At 41.2% G+C, this 17,238-nt stretch overlaps 2 protein-coding genes across 3 annotated transcripts in view; one reads left to right on the forward strand and one right to left on the reverse strand.

Annotated features, from left to right (window-relative positions):
• Positions 1–835: 835 nt before the first annotated feature.
• On the reverse strand, positions 836–6,460 carry ABITRAM (actin binding transcription modulator). 2 transcript variants are annotated; one of them, XM_054584932.1, is made up of 6 exons: positions 6,318–6,460; positions 5,170–5,221; positions 4,454–4,583; positions 2,193–2,269; positions 2,045–2,114; positions 836–1,932 (listed from the first exon to the last, which is right to left on the reverse strand). In XM_054584932.1, the coding sequence occupies exons 1-6, from the start codon at positions 6,448–6,450 to the stop codon at positions 1,795–1,797; spliced, it is 600 nt and encodes a 199-aa protein (XP_054440907.1). In that variant the 5' UTR covers positions 6,451–6,460; the 3' UTR covers positions 836–1,794. The 2 variants fall into 2 exon arrangements, with proteins under 2 accessions (XP_054440907.1, XP_054440906.1); XM_054584931.1 differs by having other exon boundaries at positions 2,045–2,129.
• A 231-nt stretch (positions 6,461–6,691) lies between these two features.
• Positions 6,692–17,238, forward strand: part of ELP1 (elongator acetyltransferase complex subunit 1) — a 63,464-nt gene continuing 52,917 nt past the window's right edge. The window contains exons 1-4 of the mRNA XM_054584561.1: positions 6,692–6,944; positions 13,280–13,442; positions 15,464–15,616; positions 16,931–17,012. Of these exons, the coding sequence (XP_054440536.1) occupies positions 13,293–13,442; positions 15,464–15,616; positions 16,931–17,012 (385 nt within the window). The 5' untranslated portion in view covers positions 6,692–6,944; positions 13,280–13,292. The remainder of the gene's footprint in view (positions 6,945–13,279; positions 13,443–15,463; positions 15,617–16,930; positions 17,013–17,238) is intronic.

Raw genomic sequence — 17,238 nt, forward strand, 5'->3', positions numbered from 1 at the left:
AAAGCTTTGCTTATTTTGTGGGGTGGGGTTTTGATGGAATGACCTGGCTTATGGGTCCTGCCCTTACAACATGGTGTGGTTGTTTTGGATTCCTTAGTGCTTGCGTCCACTGCTTTGAAACCTAACAGGACATGTCAGTTGCCAAATGGCTGTACTTACATAAGCTTGTCTAGTTACTGTTACCTGGGACAGCCATCACAATACTCACAAGATCCCAAAGAACCACACTATTACCAATTAACTAGTCAACGTTGAGAAAACTTGAAGTGGAAAGGCCTCTGGGAGAAATGGGACACATGCAGCTTGGTTAATCATCTTTATGAAATATGTCTTTATAAAAATGATGATTTTTATTTCCTGAAATCAAAATATTTTTAAAAATTACAATGGAAATAATGGTGAATGATGTGAGGTTATGTGTAAAATAGCTATCTCACATAGCATGGACTATGTGTAAATAGATAGTAAAAAAGTTTACTATCTTTAGTAGCTTTGTTTTATGTCATCTTCAGGAATCACTGCCCACTCCAGCGGGGGGTCCACTGGCTTGTGCTTCCGTTTTCAGTTCACAGCACGGGCAGTGCAGATGTTTGCAGAGGTGCTACCTGTGTCATGTCTGGTGGCTGTCCTGGGGGACAGTCATGCTAGCACTCGAGTTATAGGTTTTTCCTGTAAGTCAAAAATAACACTTGTTTTATTTGCAAAATGCTTTTCCAAACCCGAAATGAGAATATTCTCTTATTTAAGTGCAAGTTGGGGAGGGAAAAGGATACTATGACTTCTACAGCAGAAGGGGGTAGGGAACCAAGGGAAATTACACGTCAAGCGATTTCTTCTGTATTAAACAATTTATTTAAAAACAGGTATTTAAATGTATACATATTGTAGCTCTTAAAGAAAAATATCAATTTTTAAAGTCTTTTATTTAAAAATCAGGGTACATAAACACATAATTTTAATAAATTCAGGTTTTTTAGTTCAAATGATGTGAAAGCTTTTGTTCTATTCAAAGGCCTGTGTCTTTGAATTACAATAACTTTTCCTTTGCTCCTTACCCTGTTACTATGATGTATGTACTACTTTATAATACTCCACAAGTTAGGAAAGCCCTTTGTTTTGTTTGTTTGTTTGTCTGTTTGTTTTTTAGTCAAGCCCTTTGTGTATTTCAAAGCCATTTCATGGTGACTCTCCTGTAAGAACCACAAAATTACAGTTCTACTTTGTTTCGGAGAGAAAGGCCATCCAGCAGCATAAGGACTAGAGAGGGTACACGCTACACGCTGCCTCTCCCCTGCAACCTAGAGCAGAGCTGGTGCAGAAGGGGTGGGACTAGACTTTTTAGTAGTGTCACACCAAAGCAGAATGGGTAAGAAAGGCCAGCTGTTGTTTCTTTCACCTTCAAACTGATGGAAGTTTGAGCAAAACTAGTAAACCATACCATAACTTTCAAACCGAAGTATGTCAAAATGTAGATTTACTAATGAGTTATAAAATGATGGGTAAATTATTTTTACTTGCCACTTAAAACTTGTGTCTTTTCCAAATTTTCCTTGAAGTGTTTTGCTGGTTTGTTTTTAATCAGAAAAACATCTTTTGCTTGACAGTTTTTAGAAAAAGAAAAGCGAAAAAGAGCAGAGTGAGTCCATGGCAGGGCAGATGCAGGGGGCTGGAGGCCAATTCGGGAGCAAGGTTTCCGGGCGGAAGGCTGGCTGTGAAGTATGCTTCTCGCCATGTGCTGGGGCTGCTTCAGTGCGCTCATCGAACACTGCGCTGCTTTTCATTCCAACTCAGTCCTCAGGATGCAGCAGTTACAGCGTTAACGCGTTTTACCACGACCTCCTCATACTGTTTTTGTGTTAGTAACCCTTCGGTTATGCTTTTACTTTCTTCAAATTTGGGTAACACAACTGCAATGTAACCTTCGGTGGATGGCTAGAAAAGAAAGAGAACATTTAGCCTGTCAAATGGCAAAAATCAGATGGCAAGTATGTGGATCAGATCATGTCCCTCTGCCTCCTCCCCTACCCCAATACACACCCTTTACCTTCTCTTGAAGAATAGAAGGATTATGGAGAATATTTTCGTTCACTTCCATCAACCGTCCTCTGACACAGCTATTGAAAAAAGAACTGTTTATAGAATAATATTACTTCCTTTTTCTCCCACTAAATTATGGTTAAAAAGTAACTCACCTAGAGATAGTATATTCTTCTCCATCCGTGCAGTAAATCTTACACAGAGGTGCAAGTTCTGTTAGAAACTGTGCCCCCTGATAATAAAAAGGAAGAAGTAATTAATTGATGTACACTTTCACTTCCCTTTGAGAGGTAGCACTCAGTGTTATCATGGGAGATATTCCTGGAATTAGTGTTCTAAAAACTATTCATTTATTCAAACATTTATGTAAGTGCCTGCTATGGGCCAGATACCAAACTAGATTCTAGGGGAAAAAGCAAACTAAGACACATGTGATAATAGCTAGTTTAAAGGGTAAGAATATATTTTATGAACTTTAAATGAGAAAGCTGCATATCGCCAGGTATAAGGATTTGCAAAATATAGGAAAATTCATCCATAAGCAATAGAAAACTCAACATGACACAGTGTGACAACAATACTGTACAAAGTTATTTCCTTTTCTAAGACTTTTTGAAAAAGGGATGTTTTTCTAATTAAAAAGTAATGAACTTCGAGGAAAATTTGGAGAAAATATGGAAAACACAGCAAAGTTTTCAGCAACAAATAAGAATTGTGTAACCATTATCCTATAACCCAGAAGTAAATATCACAGTTTGACATATATGTTAGAATGCTATGGCAGGGTTATTGTTTCATGTACTTTATTCTGTGGATACATTGGGGGAGTTTCTGACAAATCAACAAAACAAACAAGTGAGCAACAGAGAACCAGAGACATGGAAATAAAGAACAAACTGACAGTGACCAGAGGAGGGGTAGGTAACGGGAAAGAAGGAGAAGAGTCAAGTCAAGGATCATGTATAAAGGACCCACGGACAAAGACAACAGGGGAGGGCTGAGTGTGGGAGGCAGGGGGTGGGCGGGGCAGGGGAGGGTAATGGGGGGAAAACGGGGACAACTGTAATTCAACAACAATAATAAACAAAGGATAAACTTGCAACAGAAAAAAATACTGAATCACAATAACCATCCTAAAAATAAAAAATGCTAAATTTAAAAAAATCTACAAGGATGCTCATGGGAAACCAATGCAGGTATGTCTCATGTGTTGCTCTCTTTTTTTCCCCTCCTGGACTTTTTCCTGTAGTGAACATAGGCATTTGAGTCACGATGCTGTTCCTTATGATTGCTACTACTCAAAATGTTACTAGACAACGTTCAGATATACCACATTGGCTTCACTTCTCTGCATGCGGGTACTTCATTTCAAAATACTAGTCAGTGCAACTCCCCACCTTTTTATCCACCGCTGGGATTGTGTTAAAGAGCCGAAGTGTTTTGACTCCTTTTTATCACCTCCCTTGGAAGAATAAATGATTGGGAGTGCTGAGATCCCATCAAAACTTATCTGTAGTGGGTTCCATTTGTAAGTCCCTCTCTGTTCTTTGGTAGTAACAATAGTGTTACTACACTATTTTGGACAAAAATTTATCACAGGACTTTCACAAGCACTAATGGTTTTACTTGTGATCTGTAGACTTTATCTGTTAAGAATGGTCCATGCTAAGTCCATGTGTTCCTGGGTGAGGAAAAATCAATAAGCACATGTCATGTTATTAGGGGATTTCAGGCCTACAAAGAGAAGTATAGAGAGTGAGGGTTATTAGCAGAAATTGTTTCTGTGAACTCAGTAAATGAAGGACCTAAATCACCCTTTATGATGGATCTACTAAAAGTGATATTTTAATAAAATGTGACTATCCTGCATAGAGTTGTAGGGGGTAGAGATACCATTTTGTACAAGTGGGCATTATGTGGAGGTAGAGAGTGCGGCTATGTGTATGAAATTGGCAATGATTAAGGAAAATGCTAAGGAGCATATAATGTATTGATTTTTTCACTATCAGGAATTTTTTTTTGTTTTTAATTTATATATGTAAATATATGGTAAAGAAGAGTTGGTTACCTAAATTTTATAGAACTCGACATACTAGCTTAATAAAACTAGAAGGGACAAAATATCTCATTTTATTGGTCCTTTCAAAGACCCACCTTCCCCGCCCTCCATCCTGGGAATGACAGGAGTGGTGGCACAAAACCTGAAATGACAGGCAGATCCTATATGTCCTGAAATACCTCATTTTTTTGGTCTGAGAATTTCTTTAGGGTTAAAGTGGATAATTCATCATTCTTAAGATGAGCATCTGAAACTGCCAGGGAAGACCGCTGAGCATACATCACAGGATTCTAAGACTGTGTACAACTAACATTACTACGATACAGAGGATTTAAGTAGAGAATTATAGAAACATACCCGTTTAAATTTCCCAGAGACTTTGTTCTGAAGTCTGCTGCAGTTGGTACTGATTTGATAGGAAATGCTTTTAATTGTTTTTCCACTTTGAAGAACTGGATGAGACTCTGCCAATGTGATGACACATATTCTACAAGGAGCAAACATTGACCCTATATTATTGCGTGGTGTAATTCTTCCTCTTATAACACAGTAGTCCTACCGACAAAAGAATATATGAACTGACATTGTTCAGACAAACTAGCTTTTTCATCCATTTTCCTCTGGTTACTGTAGAAGGGAATGCAATAACAAAATAGGAGAAAATAGGATTTTATATCCTTTCCAGAGAAGGGACAAGTACAGGGTCTTAGGTAGCACTGAGGTGGGAGAGAAATAAGGCATGCCCGTATGCATGGGCTGCCACCTAGGCCTCCACCCAGGCCTCCACCCTAGCCTTCTCCACGGGCTCTGGCAGTTCCGTGGTTAAGCACAGGCTGGTTACTTAAGACAGTAGCTGACTGAGGGTGTAGCGGTCCATTTGGATGTTTGGGTAGTCAAGTTTAGCTTAAGTTTAGCTTAAGTAGGCACTGAAAGGCTCATTCGTGTCAACCAAACTCCTATAATAAATAATGTTATTTCAACACAGGGGAAGATAATCATTTATTCAATCCAAGACCATAGCAGGCTACAATACCAGAAAATGTTCGATAATTTAAAATTCCCAGTTTGCTTACCGGTTAGAGTGCTGTAGTATACAGTGGTCCTCACAGTGTTTTCCTTTGACATCTAGAAGAATGAATGGGTAAGTTGGTTGTGGAGTCAATATTTACTACCACTGTATAGTACTTTCTTTGGTTTGTGAAGACAGTTAATTATGAAGACTGATCACTTGTACCTCTTGATTACTCAAAAAAGATATACCTAAAAGGCTTGCTATAAAGTATTTAAAGATACGTGGTCCAGATGGAATCATTCATCCTTAAAGTGATTATTAACTCTTTGCTCCATCTTGCTTTATCCTCACTTTAAAATGAGTACACATTTCTATTAGAAAAATGCGACTAGCAATGCATTCTTTGTATAACACAGTAGTGTATATTTTGTTGGTCAATTTTAGAATGACTAACTCCTGGTTTGTCTAGGACTGTCCTGATGTTAGCGCTGAATGTCTCAGGATCTGGAAAACCCCTCGGCCATTGGAAAAGGGGGACGGTTTTTCACCCTAAATTTGGCTAAATATTTTTAAAAATGAGTGCAGCTGTAATTTTTGAATGAAAGACAGCAAGTACGGAGTTAGAGGAAGGTCCTCAACGATGCTTCCATCACTGATATTTACTGGGTACACAACACAACTGAATACCTACTTATTAAGTGGCAGATGTGTATAAAACCGGCGGCTTCTTTTTCAGTAAAACTTCAGGCCAGTGATTCTGCTTTCTCAGTGTCCCTATTCTAACCCACCATATTCTCTCCATCCCTAAGGCCTCTACCTTAGTTAAGACCTGATCTTTTAAATCACTTTAGGTATTGCCACTCCCTGTGGGACTGTGCCCCTCAAATCCCTTCAGGCCCTCCAGAAGAACGCAATCCAGCCCCTGCCTACTGCAGAGCCTCACCTTCAACTACCATCTTCCCGAAAGCAACCCATCCTGAAATTCGCACAGCACTCACCAGCCCTGGAATGCACCCTGCTACAATTCACTCCAACATGTCTATGCAAATACCCACTCCCTCCTGCTTGCAGGCAACAGAGAGGTCCAGTTCCTTCCAACGTGGGAATAAGCACCAGGGAGAGTGTGCGTAGCTTCTGGTGGGTCGCCATAGTTCCCTACGGCATCAGGCCAATGCGGCTGACGAGAGACCGATGTTACTTCCCACTTACCTGCTTTGTACCAGCGAGTGAAGTAACGATCCACAAGTGACGGCACCGCGGGCTCCAAGGCCACCGACTCGGTAGCCATGGCGACCTCCGGCGCCGCCACCTCCTCCCTCGGAGACCCGAGCTCTTCCTCCATCCTGGCCCCGAAAGAGGCTGTCCTTCCGGGGCACAGGACCGCGTGTGCACCCGCGCTGCCACACCGGCCCTGCAGGCTCCGCCCATTAGCGTCATCACTGGCCTGTAGGGTTTACGTCAAAGGGGGGATCAAATACGATAGGCTGGGCAGAAAGATTGCCGCTTCTCCCCCTTCTTTGCAGGGGCTACTGACGGAGAAAGCTGGCCACACCCCCTCAGCCTCGTGACGTCTCTCCGGCGCCGCTAGGTTGGGCGTGTGTCTGGTCTGCTTCGCTCAGGCATCACTGTTCTACCCGCTGTTCCTCCGCCCGGGTTCATCCGCTGTCTCCGGGGATCGGGTGGCCCGGAGACCTAGTACTGGCCAGGAGAGCTCGGGAACCGCGGTCGGAGAGAGGCGTGCACGCAAGCCCGGGCGGGCTCTGGGAAGCCGGCTGCGTGTGGCCCAGGAGGCAAGGGTGGACTCACCGCTGTTTGGGAGTCAGCGCGCCGTGTCAGGTGGGCGTTCCGGAGACGACTCCGGGCTGGGGGCACAAACCCGGCCCTGTCCGCCCGGGGTTGTCCTGAGGCTGGGAACCCCCGAGCATGCAAACTGCCTGATGCAGGCCCAGGAATAGAGTTCAGCGTTACCGCCTCTGCCTTCGAGCCTTACGTTCTCTTTCTGCAGGCTTACCACCAGCTCCACCTGCGGCCGTGGGGGTGGGAGAGGAGGACTTCATTCCCCAGCTTCACTCTTACCCAGCCTGCGGATTCCTTGCAGGAGGGGGCAGTACCGTTGAAAGCCAATCAATTAGTGCACAATAGAGAGCGACGGTTTTTGGAGGTTCGAATACTGTGCTGCGGTTCCCTTCTCTTGTGCGACTTTTTCATGGAGATGTTGTCCCCTGTGCCTCTCCCTCTAATGTGGTATATCATATGGCCGCGTCTACCGTTAAGCCGCGGCCTCCGTAGAGGCCGCGACTGTCTTCATATTTGAGCATTAACAAACTGCTCATTGCGTGTTTGAGGTAGGCCACAGACCGGATCGTGGGATTGACTAGGTACTTACTGTATAAAGAATTCAAGCTGTAGAGTGACAGCCACGGAGGTAACCAGCGAACAACTTAGAAGGAAAAATGTGAGCAAAAAGTAGGCAGATAGTTTTCAGGTTGGGGAATAGAGAGTAGAAATGCCATGTTTCCAAACAGGGAAAGCATTTGGTGGGAAAATAGCAAGTACTTACTTTTTTCAGGTTGCATATGATGTGTGTGTGAGGAGGTTGAAAATGTGGTTCAGTGTCCAATTTAGGGCGGGTCGGAGCCAGCAGATCCCTGTAGCACATTAGTGATCTACCTGGTACTTGTAGTCAGGGGTAGATCATTAGCTTAGAGACAGATGGGTGAAGGAGCAAAGAAGAAAATGGAAAAGTTGGCAGAATTTTGGAGAAAATCCGGATTGATCTCTGGTGGAGAGAGGTCTTAACCACATGTAAAGGCTGAGGGCTGGGAGTTGCAGAGACTGCGGATGTAAAAGAAAGCGTACTGACAAGCGGAGGTCCTGGGGAGTTTGGATGATACCCCCTCCCTATCCTTGCAAAGGCATGGGGACACTTGAGAAGATGAGGGAGTAAGGATGATGGGTGTGAAAATATAGAGAAGATCTTTTTGACCCTGGGAGACGTGGGGAGGTGGGAGATGGATGATGAGCCCTTGGCCCGTGATTCAGGAAGCTCCGCTTTGAGAAGTCACGTTTGCGGTGTTTGTCAGTCAGGGTCCAGTTCGGAAAGTAGAAACCACGTATTATCTGTACAGAATTTAGTAAGAAGAATGGGTTAAATAGCTGTTGGAGGAAAGAAAAGCAAAAGGGAACAATGAAATTTAACAAAAGATTCGGAAGTAGCAACAACACTTAGTTAGGGCTGGCCATGAAAAAGAGGGAAGCGCTTGGGAGTATAATGCCCTGAACTGGGAGAGAGGCATTGGAAAGCTGGGACTCAGACTTCTGGTGCTGACACCTCCGAATTCAGAAGAGGAGCCCCCGTGTTGTTGGATTTCAGACGTGTGGAGGGTCTTGCCTCGTTATTGCTGGTACCTCAGGGGAAGGGCGTGGTGAGGCTGGTCTCGGGAGTGCTAGAGACTGGCCCCGGGGGCCCTGCCAGGGTGAGGGCCCGTAGCTGGGGGTGGGGGGCGGGCAGTGATGGGAACGGTGAGCTACCAGGGAAAAGTGCATCCTTCTCAGCTCCTGCTGCCTTTACCCTCCAGATTCTTACCGAGGGGCCGGTCCATGGACCTCGGAGCGGCACAGATTGTTGATGAATAGAATCGAAGTTCACAGGGAGGGATATGAAGATATTTTGGTGATCTGATCATGAGCAGTCACAGCATGGTCATTATTACATATTAGGTAATAATATTAGTATTACTGGAATGAAAGACAGCCAGGAAACCACACATTTGGTTGCCCTCTTGCCTGACCTTCTCTCGCGGCTCATCCCCTGCGTGCTCCTCCCTCAAATCTACCCGTCTGTCAGATCTCCCCGTCCTTTACCAGCGGTTGTCTTTATGTATAAAGATAAAAGATATAATTTTTATGTGTTTTGAAAGCCTAAACTTTCTATATAGAATTAGATTTAAATTTGAAAGCATGGTATAATACAGGTTCAAGTAATTTCTAGAAATTCTTGAATGTAAATATTACAAAAGCTTACCAAGCCATTGTTGGCCTTGGTTTTGTTTTTTTCTTTGCTTCCACTATGTATGGTTTTGTCTTCCTTTTAACCCACATTATATATTGTATCATTCATGCTACACTTCACATTGTCTGCTCTGAGGAAAGGTTAACTCATGTTTTTCAGTGTTATATGTGTGAAGTGCCAAGATGGGAGAATTCTCCTTAGAATGTGGCATTAAGGCCAGTGTGGTCTAAGTAATTGCCACCCCTCACATAACTTAGGTATTTCCAATTAGAAACCCTAAAGGGGGAGAATCAAGATGGTGGAGGGGTGAGCGGAAGTCACACTGACCTCCTCCCAGGACCAACCTGGAATTACAACTAAATTGCGGAGAAATCACCTGGAACAAACAACTGAGCAATAGTGAGAGGAGCCTTGTAACCTCGGAGACAAAGAATCGGATTTAGCGCAATCTAACTGGTAAGGAGTACGGTAGAGACCTGAGAAGGCGGGCAGGGTGCTCAGGCGGCAGCCCCAGAAGGATATTGAAACAGCCAGTTGGATTCCCCCTGAGAACAGCGGGGTCTAAACCAAAAGTGGGGATCTCTAGCCCACAACACCAAAGCCCAAAAAGTACACAGAAAACAGCCAGCTGCAAAAAGCGGCAGGATTGCTCTGAGCCAGAGACGGGCAGCTGGAGACCCAATGAACTGTTTAAAGGGCAAACACAGAATTTTTATTTGCAGCCACTTACCCTGGTCTCCAGCAAAGGTGGGAGAGAGTGGGCTAGAGACATCTCAGGAGAGACTGGGGAAGGAGGCTTTGGGGAAGAGAACTGAGAGAGTAGCCGGGGGGATCTCAGTGCTGACTCATCCCCCATGTGGCAGCAGCCATCTTGCTCAGGCGGAGACCACACCCCCTGAGCGGCACCTGGGTCAAAGGACCCAATAGCCCTGCCCCCAGGTGGGATTCCACCCCGCCCCTTGCTGTCTTAAGCTGCCTGCTGTGTGCAGAGTGGCAGCCACAGACAGTAAATCCCTGGCAAAAGGGAATGCAGACAGGTCTGGCGACACTTGAGGAGAGACTGGGGACAGAGGCTTTGGGGAGAGAACTGAGAGAGTCTCTGGCGGGATCCCAGTACGGACTCCTACCCCACACGGCAGCGAGAGAGGACCCAATAACCCTGCCCCCAGACGGGACTCCGCCCTGCCCTGAACTGTCTAAAGCAGCCTGCTGAGTGCAGAGTGAATAGATTAACAGCTAAAGGTGACAGCCACAAACAGTAGATTACTGAAAGTCTGGAGCAGACTGCCTAAGGTTGGACAGGGTCAACATCTGACATCATCAGAGGCAGATCCAGAAAGTAAAAACAGCGGTCTCCAACCATAGAAGTTCGCACCACAAAGTCAGGAAATCAAGACAGATCAACCTAAGAAGCAGAAGCAAAAGTGAAGAGTCTCACAAATAATGGGAAGACAAAGAAACACACCCCAGTCGAAGGGAAAGAAGGGAAAGGAGGAATCCCCAGAAAGAGAACTAAATGAAATAGAGGCAAGTAAACTGTCGGATATTGGGTTCCAAACAACGGTTCTAAGGAAGCTCAATGTGTTCAGTGAGCTCAGAGAATTACCAAAAACTACGGGGAAACTATGAGGAACTTACTGCAAACTGTATCAGCATGAAAAAGGACATAGAAACTGTCAATAAGAGACAAGAGAAAATGAAGAATACAATTTCTGAATTGAAGGACACAGTAGAAGGAATCAAAGGCAGGCTAGATGAAGCTGAGGACCCAATCAGCGAGCTGGAGGACAAGGTAGGAAAAAGCTACCAGAAAGAGTAAGAAAATGAAAAAAGACTGAAAAAGAATGAAGAGGCATTTAGGGAAATGCAGGACAACCTGAAACATAGTAATATCCATATAATATGGATACCAGAAGGAGAAGAGAATGAGGAAGGGATAGAGAACCTGTTTGAAAAAGTCATGGTGGAAAACTTCCCTAATTGGAGGAGAGAAAAAGTCACACAAGTCCAGGAAGCACAGAGGGTCCCATGCAAGAGGAACCCCATGAGGCCCACTCCAAGACACATCATCATTAAAATGGCAAATATCAAAGACAAACAGAGAATCCTAAAGCAAACAAGGGAGAAGGAGGTAGTAACACATAAGGGAGCCCCAATACAGCTAGCAGCTGACTTATCAACAGAAACACTGCAAGAAAGAAGGGAATGGCAAGAAATATTCAAAGGAATGAAAAGCAAAGACCTGCAACCAAGACTGCTCTACCCAGCAAGGCTCTCAGTTAAAATGGAAGGCGAAATAAGGAGTTTCCGAGACAAAAGAAGGCTGAAAGAATACAGCTCCACCAAACCAGCACTGCAAGATATGCTAAAGGGACTGCTCTAAGGAGATAAAAAGAGTCTATGAATATCCAGTTCCTTTCAGAGCTTCCAATACTTGATATTACCAATATTTTTAATCCTCATTAATCTGATTGTGATAATGATGTTATTTTAATTATTCCTTTATTATTTGTTGAAACTAAACCTGTTTTAGTGTATTTCTTTCCTATTTCTATTATGTTTTTAAAAAAACTTTAAATGACTTTGGTATTCTTTATTGATTAAAGGTTTGTAGAACTTTAAAAAAAAACAAACTTATTAACCATGTTTTAGATGTGTTGCAAATACTTTTCTATTCCTGGTCCTTTAACTTTTTTTATATGTATATTACTATATAGTTAAAGGTTTAATATAGTCATATTGTCAGTATTTACTTTATAGCTTCTGGGTTTGAATATTTTACTTCAGGCCATGAAAAATAGTAGTTTGCATTTTCTCCAAAAACTCCTTAGATTCTACATGTTGATTTTTAACTCACCTGAATATTTCTTGTATAATGTGTGAAATAGGGCTCTATATTTGTTTTATTTCAAGTAATAGTGGTCCATGCACCTTATTTGTTGAATAAACCTTATTTTACCCATTGACTTGAAATATCAACTTAACCATATATTGTTAGACAGATATATGTGTTTGTCTCTAGAATGTTCATTATATTTTATTGATCTACTTGATTATTTCTGTGCTGGTGTCATGTTGGTTTAATTGCTGAGACTTTATAATGGATTTAAATTTTTTTAATATAATTAACTTTGGCATTTAAAAAAATAAAATCAGTCTGCATTTAAGAAAGAAAGAAAGAGAGATGGAACTGCTACCTTTTGTGACAACATGGATGGAACTGGAGAATATTACGCTAAGTGAAATAAGCCAATTGATGAAAGACAATTACCATGTGTTCTCACCTATAAGTGGACTCTATTCAACAAAATAAACTAAGGAACAAAATAAACCACAGGCACGGAAACATGGAGCAGACTGAAAGTGACCAGAGGGGAGGGGAAAAGACGGCAATGGTGGAAAGAAGGGGAAGGGACTAGACAAAGAACACGTATGAATGACCCATGGACATGGACAGCAGAGTGGGAATTGACTGTGGGAGCGGGGGATGGGGGTGGGATGGGTGGAGGGTGGTAAAGGGTTAAAAATTGAGACAACTGTAATAGAATAAACATGATTTATAAATTAAAATAAAGTATAAATGAAAAAAAGAAACCCTAAAGGGATATGAATATAAATAACTAGCACGTTAATATTTGTTTTTCTCCTACTTAGATAATATTACACATTTAAGCAAGTCTGATTTTGCCTGACTAAAGTAGGTTTTCTATTTGTCATTCTTTTCTCACCTTTTTGTTGCACTGGTAAAAACCAAGCCAGGGAAGTTGAGTTACATGAATTAGTTCAGATATCATTACAAGCTCCCCAAACGGTCATTTTGAAGTAAACTTATAATTTTACAGTGTCTTGTTTTACCCCTTAGAACAGTATAAACTTAGATTTCTATTTTGGATGTGAATTTTAATTTTTAATGAAAGTATATACTGGGTCATAGATAAATGTACCTACTGATAGTTAAGTAATTTTTTCCAGGTTTTCTTTAAAGAATATATATGTGTGTGTATATATATGGATTTTACATGATTTTATAAGTCTATGTAAAGTGTTTTCCCATTTATTTTGTTCCTTTTAACTTTGCTGAGGACTAACTGATGTTAATTCTTTTTTTCTTACTTAGAAGTGAGCGCTTCATCAAGAGATATTTGTACTTTTCTTTCAGGAGCTGCTCCATCATGAGAAACCTGAAGTTACTTCGGACCCTGGAGTTCAGGGATATTCAGGCTCCGGGGAAACCTCAGTGCTTCTCCTTCCAAACGGAGCAGGGCACAGTGCTCATTGGCTCAGAGCGTGGACTGATAGAAGTGGACCCTGCCACGAGAGAGGTGAGCTTCGATGGAAAACGCTTGCACGTGGTGTGACCATTGACCTTTTTCTAAACCTGCTTCCCCCAGATAGTCTTTAAATTGTACTGAATTTTTATCCTCCTAAATGAGCACTCCCTTTGTTTTGTACTGATGTCATATTAGATATAGCTTAAATAGTAATGTACCTTTAACTTTACTACTCTTTTAAATCTGAGTTGACCAAACTCTGACCTTATATTTTTGTGTGGGTGCCCTATTTTTTACTCTCTCTACCTTGTACTGTCTGTAACAGTGAAAAGTGGTTCTCAACTGGGGATGCAAATGAAAGTTGCCTTTTGAAAACTGTTTCAGCCTCCATCCCATACCAACTAAATCAGAATGTTCACTCCTGGATCCTGACCATGTCTGTCTGTCTGTCTGTCTGTCTGTCTGTCTATCTATCTATCTATCTGTCTATCTATCTCAAATGGTCTGTCCAGAAAATATCTAGCCATGTACTATGAAAAATAGAGACATTTATTGAAAAAGATACAAGATACAAGAAACATTGTTGATAAGACAATGATGCCTCAGTCCACTTCCTTCGGACCTCACATAGTTCTCCCGGTTGCCATCAGCTGCCCTGTCATATTTCCTTGAATCTCATAAACTGTCTGGAATCTCTTCCTGTGCACCCTGAAGGTGATTTTGGTTCTGGGAAAAGCCAGAAGTCACAGGGTGCCAAATATGGAGTGTAGGCGGGCTGAGTCACCTTGGTGATTTGATGTTTTGCTAAAAAACTGCACAAGACGTGATGGATGAGCAGTTGTGTTGTGGAGATGAAGCTGCCAATCCCCGTTTGTCTGTAGCTGCAACCTTCTGAATCATTTGAATAGTTTCCATGGAAACTATTCCATGGAGGAATGTTCAAGTTTAATGCAAAATTTGATGCAGATTCATTGCCCTGCTTGCTCAGTCATTTTGAATGCAACAGTCACACAGTACATATGCTTTAACAGTGTCTACTGCCCCCACTGACCATTACAGAGACGGTGTCATTTTTCACACATGCGCATTCCAGTCCATTTGCCTTGGCTGCCAGGTTACATCGATGTTACACAGACTGTTCTCATTATATTAACAATGGCTGGATTTTTTCAAGACAGACTACACACACACGTGCACACACTATTTTGCCATGTATACACTTTTGTCCAAGTTTTTTAGGGAAAAATAAGGATGCACATTATACATGGGTAGTACTAATTCATATCTATATAAGTGTTTTAATTTCTTTATTTATGCTTATGTGTTAAAAGTAGCTAGAAAGCAGTGACTATATCTGTATGTTCAAAAATAAATGCTAAAATTCCTATATAATACAAAAAACAAATATCTAAATAAATAAAAAATTGAATTAAAACATTAGAATGAAAGATTTTTTTTTCCCAGAAAGTTTGGGGCAAAAATGTAGGTATACATTATACACAGCAAAATATGGTACCTATACTCACAGGGTGGGGCAAAAATAGATTTACAGTTCCTTGTATGGAAAATAATAATAATACAAGAATAAACTGTTTTGCATACTCACAGCTGTAAACCTACTTTTGCCCTACTCTGTGTATATTTAAAAGCTCTTTGGGTTGATTCTAATATCACCCCTTAATTATATTTTGCTATTAATGTATTTTAGGTGATTACATGCTTACTCCTTTTCTTCCATATGATAGAAATCTTAGGAAATCATAGTTACTATTTTCATGTTTTATTGGACACTTTTAAAGAGACCAGGCTTCTCGGTTTTATTTTTGCATTTGCTTGGCAAAAAGTTCGCATTAGCTGTTTTTGTTTTGTTGTTTGTTTTTTTTTTTGTTAAAGATGGTAAGGTTGTAAGAGTTCTCAAATGAAAGTTTGTATTTTAATCTAGAAAAAAATAGTTTTTGAGAGCCTTTATATTATAAAAGAAGCATTCAAAACTATTTTATTTCCAGAAATGTTATGAATTGTTCTTGGAAGTAGATTGGCTTAGTTTGCTTATGTATTTGTTTTGGTGGAAGGTGAGAAATGAAGTTGCGTTAGTGGCAGAAGGCTTTCTCCCGGAGGATGGAAGTGGCTGCATTGTTGGTATTCAGGACTTGCTGGATCAGGAGTCTGTGTGTGTGGCCACAGCCTCTGGAGACGTCATCCTTTGCAATCTCAACACACACCAGGTAAGTGTGAACCCACTGAGGAGGAAGTCTCACGTGTCCTCAAACAAGATCTTCTTTTGCATAGAAGTTTAAAAATTCACGAGCTGTAATATTTAAGCATTTAGCAAATTGGAGTCTTTGCATGATACACTTACTTACAAAAAAATTGTTGGCGTGGCTTTAGCTATATTTCAGGATTCTTACACAGTTTGGTTTTGTCTATCGCATTTGTTAATCAGAACAATTACATGCAAAGAAATCCTGTCCATTTTTGTGTGGTGTAGCTCACCTCTTACCCAAATCTGATCCTGAGTTAATAACCTGTATTTCTCAATTAGAAAGTCTTTGAAATGTTTATATGGCTCATGTTTTCTGTTATGAATGCTGATTAAGTCCCTCATTGATGGCTAACTTTAGAGTCCCTGAAGAACAGGTAATACAGTATTATACTATCACAATACATATTTTATGGTTACCAGAGGATATGGATTTCAGCCATTAGCCTCCACTCTAGCATAAGTCTGACTTTCTGAATTTCTGTTCTTACCTTCTTAATAGCAAGAGTTTCACACTATTGTTTATTTTTAAACTTGTTTGATTACTCTGTTGTGATCACTTCAACATTAATTGTGCAACAGGAGTGATAATATTAATAATAATATAATAATAATAGCTGATATTTATTCAGCGTTTACAATATGCCAGGTACTTCTTCAGGTGCTTTTTATGGAAAATTTTATTTACTGTTTCCCACAATCTTAGGAGCTAGATTGTGTTCCCATTCCTTATACCTAGAGAATGCTGCAGCACAGAGAGCTTGAGTAACTAGGCTGAAGACATACTATTATCAGAGGGGATGTGAACCCTGGTAGTCTAAACCTGACACCTTCACTTTCAACCATTCCACTTAGTGCAATAATGAATCTTACTTTCAGTTTATGGTAAGAATTACCAAAGCCATCAAGTACAACTTAATTAGTATTTCTCATATTTAAAAAGCATGTTTTTACTTTCAAAATATTTTATAGCATTTTTTTCCTGATTACCAAGCTCCTTCAGTCCCTTCATCTAATTGGAGGGTGCTGACCCTCCCTATTTGTGGCTTCTCAGTGTCTGCAAGACAGAATCCATGCTCCTTATTGGGCTTTATGAGACCTTTCACTATTCCCCACATTCTTTTTGGCCTTTCCCCTTCCCCATCATTCCTGTGTTTACTGAATACATTTATGTTCATGTGTTGTTGTTTTTTTTAACTATTTTGATTAAGGTTGTAGTAAATGTTCACTGAGACAGTGGAGTTTTGAAATCTCCCTTATCTTTCTCTGTCTTTCTCAGCTGGAATGTGTTGGGAGTGTAGCCAGTGGTATCTCGGTCATGAGTTGGAGTCCTGACCAAGAGCTGGTGCTCCTTGCTACAGGTAAGCTTGTCATTGATCCCCTTGGACTTTGGTAAAACATGGCTCCTGATATCTTACGGGGTTGTTTTGGGCTATGTAGATTCCAAAAATTTTCTTTAAACAATTATACCAGCATTCAATTTAGAGAGGAGGGCTATATGGACTTTCATGTTAGCCTTATGTACATAAATAGCTGAGAATGAGCACCACGTCAAGAGCTCTTTTTTAAAAATAAGTGAGAGTCAAA

Source organism: Pteronotus mesoamericanus, unplaced genomic scaffold (assembly GCF_021234165.1).
Source record: "Pteronotus mesoamericanus isolate MK-2021 breed Mesoamerican mustached bat unplaced genomic scaffold, CSHL_Meso_final contig_78, whole genome shotgun sequence".
NCBI classification, from domain to species: domain Eukaryota; kingdom Metazoa; phylum Chordata; class Mammalia; order Chiroptera; family Mormoopidae; genus Pteronotus; species Pteronotus mesoamericanus.